Source organism: Columba livia, chromosome 8 (genome assembly GCF_036013475.1).
Source record: "Columba livia isolate bColLiv1 breed racing homer chromosome 8, bColLiv1.pat.W.v2, whole genome shotgun sequence".
NCBI classification, from domain to species: Eukaryota; Metazoa; Chordata; class Aves; order Columbiformes; family Columbidae; genus Columba; species Columba livia.
This window is the reverse complement of record NC_088609.1, coordinates 27,201,491-27,213,929: the sequence shown is the minus strand read 5'-3', so window position 1 is coordinate 27,213,929 and position 12,439 is coordinate 27,201,491. Positions and strand designations below refer to the sequence as shown.

Here is a 12,439-nt window from a genome sequence, read left to right as displayed (position 1 = left end):
GTTTTTGCAACTTTTGAGAAGCTTCTAAGAGTTTCTATAATTCATAGTAGGCTTTTTTACTCTTGGTTTCTGTAATTCATAGTAGGCTTTTTACTCCTGCAGTCCTGTAGTTCAAGGCATGTCTAATGTTCTGTTCAGCTTTCCTTGTTATATAAAATTTTAAATAAGTGTTCCCAACTGCTTACTTTTATTTTTCATTAATATCTTTTAGCGTGGCAGGGTGCAAATGTGATCATTCTGTTGTTTCTCCTGCCAGCCAATGTTGTATCTTCGTGTTTTGTTGTGCTCACTTGATTTGTTATGGTTGTTGTTTCTTGTCCCTACACAAACACGCTCCGTGCTGCACCCCCCGTACTCCTGTAACTCTAGTGAAGGGAGGTGCCTCAGCAGGCCCTGTGTGCACTGCAGTGAGACGATTCCTGTCTAGGACCTTATTGAAATCAAGAAGGTGGTTGCTCTTTGAAAGACTAATACTGTGACCTTTCAACCATCTCCTTGAATAGATAGGAATTAATTTACGAAGATAAATTTTTAAAGAAATGTTTATCTTCTGAACAAAAATACTTGGGCATTTTTTGCAGTTGTATCTAATTTGCTCAACATTTGTACAGTTGATCATCTACCTTTCTTACTGAGTCCGTGGGTGCAGAAACAGCACTGGACTTGAACTCTGGAAACTCTAACATTCAGTTCTCAGCTAGCAGTATGTTTCTTTTATAACCTTAAGTCTTGTTTTAATCTTAACTCAAGCACTTAGTTCTCTACTTGAAAAAATGAGTTAGACAGCTGAGAAGTAAGGAAATACTAATTATTATATTCATTAAAACCTGTGAATTTCTCATGTGCTACAATAGGGCCATATTAACAGGTAAACTGAAGCAATGTCCTTCATTATCAGACCTCTTGATTTTGCAACATGTTTTTATGTTAAATAATTCCATCTTCTGCATTTACATCATAACTGATCAGTTGAATGTTGTCAGTGTCAAATGCTGAGACTATGGGCATGACAAATGCAACTTTCTGTGTATCTTTTTTTCCCCCTTCTCTCTTCCATCTCAAATGATGTCTATAGATCTTTTGCTAGTAAAACCTTCTGTAATTGTATCCCATTAATCATCTTTAAATATTTCTTAGCCAGGTTTGAATTAATTGTATTGGCAAGTCACTTGTGTTATCTTCAAGCAGTGCTCTTTTATTTATTGAAGGCTTTTGATATTGATGTGTTCAGTTATCAGAAACAGATTATAGCACAGCATAAAGTTCCAGACTGGATTTTCAGTTATCTGACAGCGTATCTGTATATTTACATGTTATATACACACAAGATACAGTATAGTATAGCATATAATATAATCTAAAAATTTGTTCCTAGAAAAGAGTTGAGAAAGCTGTGAGCTGATGTTGTGTTGGTGAGATACCAAGTTAAATTTAGCTTTTATGCCATTATTATATTAAATTAACGTTTTCCCCTAACTCAGATGTAGAAACTTTCAGTTCAAAAAATGGGAAATGGACAAGGTACTGATAAAGACTCTGTGAAACAGAAAGATGTGCAACAATAATCATCTCTCCCTTCATGCATTCCTACTTGAATTGCTTGTAGAGGAAGAAGAGAAAATGGTCCAAATATTTCCTTTTGCATGAACGTTGTTTTGCCTCACTTCATGAAGAATCAGATTGTGTATATTATTTCTTAATGTTGTGAATGTATAATTTTAGGTAAGGTTCCCGTCACACTTCAGTTCAGACCTTAAGGATCTTCTAAGAAATTTACTCCAGGTAGATTTGACCAAACGATATGGAAATCTCAAGAATGGTGTAAATGACATAAAGAATCACAAGTGGTTTGCAACTACAGATTGGATTGCCATTTATCAGAGAAAGGTAAGACCTTCCTGTTCAAAACTACTATAAGTCTTTCAGGGGATGAAGTAAAATTTCTAATTGTTCTTCATTTTTTGCATCCTTAAATCTGTAACTTTTAATTAAACTGGGAAAAGGTGAAAGTAGTTTAATCTTTAAGACTCTGAATAGTACATATTGGTTAAATTGTGTTTGTTTCTCGTTAGTATTTTATCCTGGACCTCTGTGTAACATTCATGTTCCCTTAACACATGTTATGCTTTAGTCTATTTCTGGAGTAGCTCAGAATGAGCCATCTCCTGTCTCTCTCACTTTTTATTTAACCCCTGCTATAGTGGCATCTATAAATACTCCTCCACAGCAGAGAGGAATCTGTTTTCCTTTCCAGCTAGTTCCTAGCAGTCAGGCTTTGCTTCAGTGCAGAAGAGCTCTAGTCAAAGCTCCAGTTTTCATTTTGCTGCTGAAGAAGTACGGTCCCTCCTCTTTGCTCTCGCTTTATCTGTGATTGGGACCAGGTCAGATGTAGAGAGCATCTACTCAGCCCTCAGTGTCTGCTGAGGAGTTTTTGTCTTCCTACGCTACGCTTTAGTGGACTGCAGTTCCATGAGCTGCTAAAGGCTTTTTATCTGCCATTTTTAGGATGGTTTTCTAGACCTGACTGACCAACATGGCTTGTAATGTGGTTTTTAGAAACTCCCTGCCCAGTCTGCACTATGAATTTCAGACTGCATAAGAGGGAAGGCAATAGAGAAACTGGGAATATTTTCAGAGTGTGAGCAGCCAGTAACATATTGGCCAGAAGGGAGCACGTTAGTGGGTGCTGGGATGAACAAAGCGGAGCTGGGCAGAGGGATGAGGATGGTGACAGTTCAGTCTAGGTCTGTCTTTGAGTAGCTCCAAAGCTCCCTCTCCCCTTGAAGGCAGAGTCAAATACCTGTAGATGAATGGGTTTCTAGAAACAGACTCCTAAGAAATTGTTCTCTTAAATGCAGCCTCTGAATTCTTCTTTTTTCAATAGACACAATAAAAGACTAAAATAACTTCATTGGTGTTGTCCCAGGAGACTCAGGTGGAGAAATAATTTTGCGTCTAGATATTGGTAAAAAGGTGAAATAATAATATTTGAAGGAACTGGTTTACATTGTTGAGATGCTAACGGTCTTGGCTGTAGAGGCATGAACTCGCTGCTGTAACAACAGTATTTTAAAGGCCAAACCTAAATACTAACAATAGTTTATAAAAAGAAACTGGTTGTTTGGCTACACAAACTGACAGTACAGTTGTTTTAGTATTCACTCATGTATTAATTACGAGAAGACAGGGTACAATTAACACATTCTGTTTTCTTTGTATTAAGTATAGATGTTTTTAAGGACAGATTCCCCATTGCAGAATTGTAATTATCTTTCTTTGCTTTCTTAATGCCTGTTTGTAAGGCAGATTTATATGCACTGAGTTTCATTTGCCAGTATCTTGTCTGGGGACACGCAGGCCCCATGTTATTAAATTGGCTGGTTTAATACTGTGCTAAATATTCTTAGCATTGCTAGTGCACTGCTGTAGAGAATTACTTTCACAGAAACAGGAAATATTTTAAAATGTGAACTAACAGTACAGTCAGAATAACTATTACTGGTCCTAAAGGACTGTGAAAGCTGACACTGAGTAAGTTTGAAGCTTCTAATTGAAAGGAATAAATAATGTGATACTAAGGCTCTGAAACAACAGCATAGATTGTAATACCTTTTAAGCAGTCACAGAAATACAGCAATAAACTTGGGGTTTCTCCCAGCTTTCCACAGTGGCTGTTACCACAGCATGTATTTTCCTGATTAAATATAGCGTTCCTTGGCAGCTAATGTAATGTGAATAATTTGTTGTGCTACAGTCATAAGTGAACCGGTGAATTACTTAATATTTCAGATAATATCAAGTCTTGTTTTCTTTGTGCTGTTTATTAAAGTACTGCCTGATAATATGATTGCACTTAGGGCTAAACAGGTGTTTCTTCTGTAAACTGGTGTTATCTCCTGCAATCTCTTTTCAACAATTTCCTTGGTGAAGATAATAGCAAAAAAGTCTGAGGCATCTCATTTGAACATGTTCTAAAATTCCAGCAGTAAATAAGATATTTCTTGTGCTCTGAGCTTTGCTGTAAGAGAGTAATTGAAAATCAATTTGAGAAGACACAGAGACACAATTCAGATAATGGCCAATATGTGGCTCTGTAGACTAGGCATGTACACGGAGGGTATATTGTCTCTAGATAGATAACCTAAATACATATATTGTTTTAGGAACAAAAGGATACACATGTGACAATTGTAGCACAGTCTATAAATGCAGAAAGTTGGTGTTTCTTGCATGTGTATAGTGTTACTACACAAAGTCATCTCTTTAATTTACTGATTCACACACAAACACCCTGCCTCAATAATTTTGCTGTAATTTTACTTACTGTAAAGGTGGATAAATCAGGCACCTGTCAAATAGAAAAGAGGGATGCAGTTTGCCCTAGACCTGTTGCAGTAGAACATCTTCTCCCTCATCATCCCTTCTCTCTGGTCACATCCTTCCCATCCGTTCTTCATCATTGCCTCTCATCAACCCCAAACCCTGACTGTTCCTTCTTCCAGCATGTGATTGACTCTATAGTTTCGGTTATTTTAAAAAGTAATTAAGCTTAATTTTGAACTTTGAGATGTGATAGGCTAGAAGGATCAAGATCTTGAATTAATATTAGCTGAACAAAAGTAGAATTTAGTAGTCTGATCTCTAAAATAGCATTTCAGTGTCTGCAAGTTGGGAACAACTCCCTCTTTCCCTGCCATCCGCACTGTGTGGGGACAGCATAAGCTGTTACCTGGTAACAATGCAGGTGTGTCCCTGTGCAGACACCTTCATTTTGTGTCATGTTCAGTTTAACTTCCAAGATGAGCAGAGGCTGAAAGTAGGGATAGAAAGATTGAGACTGTTAAGTTGTAGCCAGACCCAAGGATTTTATTGTAAGGTCAACTTTAAAAAGCTGCAGGTTCCCTCAACTTCAAGAAGCTGCAGTTAAGAGGATCCTGGAAAATAACTGGTTCTAGTACCAGAGGGTGAATGGTTGACTGCCATCCAGTTGCTGTGAGATGTGCTGCATCTGAAGGCTAATCGAGTATGTACATGGGTCTGGGAGGCTGTGCAGGCAGTCTTCACCAGAAGGGGGTTTCCTTCATTTCTTTGCAGAATCATAGAATGTCCTGACTTGGAAGGGATTCACGAGGATCATCGAGTCCAACTCCTGTCCCCGCATATGACAACCCCACAGTTCACACCACGTGTCTGAGGGTGTTGTCCAGTCTCTCCTTGAACACTGTCAGGCCTGGGGCCGTGACACCTCCCTGGGGAGCCTGTTCCAGTGCTCCACCACCCTCTGGGTGAAGAATCTTTTCCTAATGTCCAACCTGAACCTCCCCTGGCACATCTTCCTCACATTCCCTGAGGTTCCGTCATTGGTCACTAAATAGAAGATTTTGGTGCCTGCCCCACCTCTTAGTCTCCTCTCCTCCAGGATGAACAAACCAAATGACTGCCACTCCTCATACGGCTTCCTCTCCAAACCCTTCACCAACTTCATAGCCCTCTTCTGGACGCTCTCCAGTAACTTAATACCTTTTTTATCCTTTGGTGTCCAGAACTGCACCCAGTGCTCTGGGTGAGGCTGCACCAGTGCAGAGCAGAGCGGGACAATCACCTCCCCGCCCGGCTGGCCATGCTGTGCTTGGTGCACCCCAGGACATGGGTGGCCCTCTTGGCTGCCAGGGCACAACTGTTGGCCCCTCTTCAACTTGCCATCGATCAGAACCTCCAGGTGCCTCTCAGCAGAGCTGCTCTCCAGCATCTCATTTCCCAGTCTGTATGTACAGCCAGGGTTGCCATGTCCCAGGTGCAAAATCTGACACTTGCTCATGTTGAACTTCATGCCCAGTTCTCCAGTTTGTCCAGATCCCTCTGCAGGGCCTCTCTGCTCTCAAGAGTGTCAACAGCTTCCCCCCCCATTTTGTGTCATCAGCAAACTTACTAAGCAATCCCTCAAATCCTGAGTCTAAGTCACTTAGGGCCAGTGCGTTTCAATGTCTTCATGAGGTGGATCCCTGTGGAACCCTGCTAGACTGGTCACCAGCCCAACATTACCCCGTTTACTAGAGCCTTTTGAGCCCGGCCTGTCAGCCAATTGCTCACCCACTGCACTGTGTGTTTACCCAGCTGTGTGCTGGACATCTTGTCCAGGAGAATACTGTGACACACAGTATCAAAGGCTTTCTTAGAGCTGCACTGGCTTTTTTGTGCAGTCTTTTAGTGACCCCTTCAAGTCATTGCTGGTCTCCCAGTTGTGGCCTGCTTTCAAGAAGCCTCTCACTTCTCACAGTTCCTGGGCGGAACTTGGTAGGAGATAGAGAACAAATGGTTTTAAACTTGTATTAGCTCAGTTTTATTTGAAAATAGAGGACTGTTGGTAAATAGGAGGACACGGGTTCCAAACGGCCCTAAGATCTTTGAGCAGTGTTGATGGTGATTAATCGACTCCGCTTCCATCATGACTATGCGATGGTGACATGCAGCCCTTGCCATGTTGGGAGCGAGAAGTAAACTTTGTTTTGAAGTGGAAGTAATTTTAATTGATGTTTGTCCGTGACATATTAGTCTTTCTCAACTTACATTCATACATCTAGGTTTTCACCTTCTTAGGCTGTGTTTGGTTTTGTGCCATGACTTTAAGCTGTGATATCTTGTTTCTCGGCAGGATTTGAGGAGTCCTGGTAATATTGTTGTGCTCATTATCACAATGTTAAATCAAAGGCCAGTAATACTTAATGTGTGGTTTTTTTGTTCCCCGAAAAACAGGTAGAAGCTCCTTTCATACCAAAGTGCAGAGGCCCTGGAGATACAAGCAACTTTGATGACTATGAAGAAGAAGATATTCGTGCGTCTCTAACAGAAAAATGTGCAAAAGAATTTGCTGATTTTTAGTAGGAGTAAGAGGACAAGATGACATCAGGGCTCACATTGGGATCTTTGCACTCTGTTAACAGATGAGGTGGAGCTGAGACCATCATATGTCAAAACAGTTACCTAGTTACTTCATTCCACAAAGCTGACTGAGGTCTTTATTGCCATCTTCCATGTGTGCAGTTTGCACCAACCCTTCTAACTAGGCACAATTAAGCAAGCACTGTTTGTGCAGTAACACAGAATAATAGACCACTTTCCTGCTTAACTTTGGTTTCTGTCGTTCTTTGTTTCTGTGTATTGTTCATTTTCCCCCTTTAAAATGAAGTAGTTTTTTACCCAAGAATGCTCCATTTTATTTTGAATAATGTATTATTTGTGTGAGTGAAATGGAAGGTGTTGCGGCTAGTGTGATTTAGACTGAAGTGAAAGATAAATGTTGCTTCTAGTCTGTGCCAGCCAATAATTGTCTGTCTTGTGTCTGATGCTACAATTTATAATAATTTTTTAGTAGCTCAGACTGAACCTAGCCAACATTTTTAGCATTTTTGAAGGTAGTATTTATCGCCATATAAATGTCTGCTAAATTAACTTAAAAACATTTCTTCCTGGAGACTGACCAAAATTCAGTAGAGTCAATTGGATGGCTTAAGTAGGGGACAGTAGCTAGACCCCGTGCCTTGGTTTTCTACATCCCTGCAGTTTTCATCACTGCCTCCTTCCTTTGTCTTTCCCACCTTGGCAGCAGGTCAATTGCCATAACCAGACTGTACCATGGAAAGCTTACAGTCTTGTGAGAGGGAGTAAATCCACCTGGTCTGGATTTTGGACCATATTTAATCAAGTCAACTTACCAGCATTTCAGTTGGCAGGTATGAAATGGCTTTTTTAAGAACACGAACCCTAAACTCTTAAAGGAAGTTTTGGTCAGTATTGTAGAGAATATGATTCATTTTGATTCACTCTTTTTTTTCTTAAAAAAAAAAGCCAGTGTTTGGGCTCCCAACGTATTCCTTGTTTTGAGCTTTTTTTGCTTAAAAAGGCATCCATTAAAATAAAAACCGGCATACCACAAAAAGCAAAATGCGCTCTGTCGTTAGCTACGAAAAACAAATGGTTTAGCAAATGCAAAATCATTTTCTAGATGCATCGCTGGGTGAACACGGTTCTTTTTTGTTAGCTGTCAAGAATAAGAGGTTATTGCCAAGTTTTTATTCTGGTATACTATATTCGTAAACTGAGGATGGAGTACTGCTACAATCATGTTCTTTTTAATTACGGCACTTCATTCATGAAGAAAAGAGACAAAGTTTAAAAACTGCAACAGCTGGGTTTACTTTAGTTGCGTTGTGTCTTCATTTCTAACCTACTTTCTTTCAATCAAACAGAATGTATGGTCACACAGATATAAGTATTTGGGCTTAATTATATTTTGTATACTCTCACCAACTGACTTAAAGGATACTGCTACCATGTGCTAGCTTTGGGCACTTCTACACATTTATTTCAATGTTAATAATAAGTGGCTCAGCACTTTTTTGGGGGTTGCTTTTAACCTTATTCATAGTAGTTTTATTTGTACACTTGATTCTGGCTGTCTCGGTGACCTGTCTTACAACAGCACATCTAAACAGTTTAAACTAGCCTCACATTTTACGATAAATTTACATGCATACAAGGATGAATTGTTTTAAAAAAAAACAGAGCTATATTGATGCATAGCCATTGTATGTGTTTGAATGTCAGTGCAAATAAACCACTGGCGTTCCTTCCTTTTAACCTGTTTGGACTCCTTTCAGAAAAGCCTTTGTAGACATTTTACAAAAGAGTATGAAACGTACCATCCAACATTCTGTATGTTTAGGTTGTTGAGCATTTTTGCACAACGTCATTAGGAGGCTGACACTGAATGCAGTCTTTGTCCACCCATATTTACATATGTGCAAGAAAAGTATAAGATACTTTGCTGTAGCAAATTTTATGTAACAAAGATATATCGTCACATTAATAAATTTAAAGAAATCCTTTGTATGAAAATGTTAAAATCTTTTGTATTTCATTTAGACCAAGGACATGCTGCTGTATGCTAGCTGTATGCGATAAATTCTACAGTAACTTTGTTGTCGTTTATGAACTTTAAAAGATTTTAATAAATGTTGGAGATCACAAGTTGATTCTGTTATGATTTTAATTTTTAATCATTAGATCTACAATTCTAGTAAGGCTCAGAGATTTTTGTTTTGTAAAATACTGTAATCATTCATCTTGCGTGTACAATAAGACGAAAGTCTAGGAAATTGGTTCTGACGTGTCTGTCTGATAACCAGATTAAATTCTACGTGGGCATAAGTGGAAAAGTCATCTTGATGCCATGATATTATGCTATTTTTTAATTTTATGAAAATCCTGTTAGAAAGTAAAATACTTGTCCAATATGGCATAATAGACTTCAGTATGGAAATGAGATTCTATTTTGGAAAAGGAGGGGAAGTGTGCAATTTCCAAGGCATTAGTGAGTACATTTGACAATGTGAGTATTATACAGCCCTCTCATTTAAACACAGTCATAAAATATAACTACAGAATATTATGTTACCTGTATTTAATTTGAAAAGTTCTTTTCACAATATGGAAAAATTGTATATCTATGACAGTAGAAGCTTGTTAATTTTACACATTTGAGGAATTAAGTGTTGAACTACATGGTATATTTTAATTGTACTCTAGTTGTATGTAACTTTCATTTCCAACATAAAGGATTGTATCTCATTAAGTAAATTGCTTTTTTATTATCTTGTCAGTTGCATTAAAACCCTTATTTTTAAATCCTTTAAAGTATTTTACTAATTTTTGCAAATAATTAGATGTTTTTAAGTGCTGCAATAGTGTGCAATATAGTAAACATTTATATACAGAAGTGCAAATTAAATTATGTACAACACCTGTGCTGCTTCTTTGTGAATCAGAACGTTGTGTGATGAGAGCCATTGCGTCTCCCCACACACTGCAAAGGGGGGTTGAAGGTGAGAGGAAAAGGTTCTGAAAGATACTGGACATGTTAGTTGGGACCTGTTAGGCTTTACACTAACCCCAGGGTGTGTGGAGAACGTGAAGGGCACCGTGAGAACTCGGTGAGCTGCACTTCTTGGACAATCAAAGGCGAGCGAGGCGATCATGACCTGAAATGTCGTTTGTCTTCATGTTTTCACATTCAGACTGGGGGCTTTTTATTAAAGATAATTGCCTGTTCCTAAGTTGTCTGCAGATCCCGCTGTACAAACTTGTGCTGTGTCTCATTGTGCTGTGAAACAACTGATAGAAGTAAAGACTGTTCCTGGGCTCAGCCTTGTCTGTCCTGAGGCTTTTTGTGCCAGCGTGTTTGGAGAGGCTCTGGCACCGCACTCCTCCCTTGCCTGCTGTCTGAGCAGAGCTGCGGCCTCTGTGCTTCTGCTGTATGCCTGCCGCCTGTGCTTTTGTGTTCTTCTTGCTTCTGTAATACAAATGCCATATTACATTTTAAAGACCTTTGTACTTTTTCTAGAGCCAAGCTAAGAAACTGCAGAAATATTGTCTTCTGTTTTTACGAGAGCTCCCGTGCAAACAGCATGTCGAGCAGCAGATTCTAAGGTGTCATTCTAATCTGTTGTTCTAATTTGCCACATGTAAGGAATACTTACCCCAGATAAGAATTTGAGAACTGTTCCATAAGAAGCTGGTAACCATGATCCATTCTCCAGCTGGGGTGTACATAGCTGATCTGGGTGTGTTTGACCACAAAAAAACAAAAAGTTGTACGACCACCATGGGTTTACAAGTGTGGGTCTTGCACATGTTTAAAAATGTCTCTTAACTGACAGCTTGATTTGAGATCTCAGACGGAAGAGGTAAATACGAGTTGTCTAATGTCAGGCTGGGCAGTGATCACTTCAGTAAAACGGTTCAAGCTCCACAAGGATGTTTGAAAGTCTGTACATGTACTTGCCATCTTGCACAGAAATTGTGTGAAGTGTTGGGGTTTTTAGAAGGATAAGACTGATATCTTGGGGCAACATAGGATCTCAGCTTCCCTTTGACTTCTGAATTTGATGATGTGAGTAGAAGTTTGAATTAAATCTGAGGTCTAGTCACGTTTTGACCTTTGGTTGTTGCATTATATTTTTTTCCTGTTGTGTACTACAAAAAGTGATGCCCACCTGAAGGCTGCTGCATGTATTGAAAATGCAGTTTATTCTTATAATTCACTGCTGTGAGAAGTTCTTAGCTCAGTGGGATTACAGCAGAAATCACAGCAGAAAACACAAAATCATTGCGAGGAGTTCCCGATACTCTGTTTCAAAGCCAGTAAAAATTCCTTTAGAATCCATACAGCCTCGTCGTCCTGTTCCCTCCCTCTGAGGGCAAAATACAAATGTCATTGCAAAAATGTATTTATAAAAATTGTATTTATGTGGCTCTTTGCTTTAAATTTTAAAAGCAACGTATTTGTGGTGTTCATTTGTATTCACTTATTTATGGTAAGTGAAGCATGTAGAAGACCCAGTGACAAACTGGCACATTCCATATTGGTGGCCAGTGTACAAGATTTAGACTTTGATTGCGCAGTAGCAATCTAGTATCTCATTGCAAATTCTGCTGTTGCTGTTAAAAAGCAGCTTGTCTGAGGATGAGGCACCTTTGCAATGGACAAGGCAGTGAAAACACCTTGCCCGGCACGTGGACGTGGTTGCAGCACGAAGGCTCTTTAGGATGAAGAGGTTGTTCCAGTTGGAAGAACTTTGAGGACAGAGGTCAGTGATCTGTTGCCGTACATCACAACCACAGTAAGAGATGCTTTCCTTTGCTGGGAGGCAGAGAGCAGAGAATTCTGCCTTTGCTTCCAAGATGCTGTGCAGGGTTGGACAGGACACAGCTGTAGGTGTGTTGACTCAAATGGAGCAAGGTCTCAGCAGCCTGGCATGTAGCGTAAAACGTTCTCAATGTGTCCAGTTGGTTACAGGAGTAAATAGTGGTGATTTGTGCAAGAAAAAGAAAACTGGACTGCTGGAGAGGCTTGCTTAAGTTTTTGAGATTATTCCACCATCAGGATAATTTGATTAAATAAAAAAAAAGCACCACACCTCATTTACATTTAGTGACATATCAATGCTTTTACACAGCAATATCACAACAATTGTTTTCTACTGGAAGCATTGTTCTTTACTGTGTATGTTTATTGCTGCTTTGAATGTGTATATATAGTTATCTAAGCAATAGTTCATCAAAATGAATGCTTGATTGGGATGTCCGTTCACTTTTTTCCATCTTTACTGTCATCTTTCTACTTGATGTTCGAAAAAATGGGGATCTAGGTGCCAGGACTCCGTTAATGGTAGGCAACACCTTGGATGAGTGAAACAACTTAATTCCCCTGTCTCGCAGGTGTGTTTATTGACTTTGAACAATCCTTGGTTATTTCATAAATGCACAGAGTTTATAAAATAATCTATCTTTAAACTTCCACCTTAAAAACAAAACAAAAAAGTATGTCTCTAGTAAATACATTACCTTTATTTCCCTTTATTCCCTTACCATGCGTATGGGG

General features: G+C 39.2%; 1 protein-coding gene across 11 annotated transcripts in view; it reads left to right on the top strand.

The window, feature by feature from the left end:
- Positions 1 to 9,684, top strand: part of PRKACB (protein kinase cAMP-activated catalytic subunit beta) — a 71,492-nt gene extending 61,808 nt beyond the window's left edge. For all 11 annotated transcript variants that reach the window (XM_065072684.1, XM_065072683.1, XM_021294180.2 and 8 more), the window contains 2 exons: positions 1,723 to 1,887; positions 6,754 to 9,684. In XM_065072684.1, the coding sequence (XP_064928756.1) occupies positions 1,723 to 1,887; positions 6,754 to 6,879 (291 nt within the window). In that variant the 3' untranslated portion in view covers positions 6,880 to 9,684. The remainder of the gene's footprint in view (positions 1 to 1,722; positions 1,888 to 6,753) is intronic.
- The last annotated feature ends 2,755 nt before the right edge of the window (positions 9,685 to 12,439 follow it).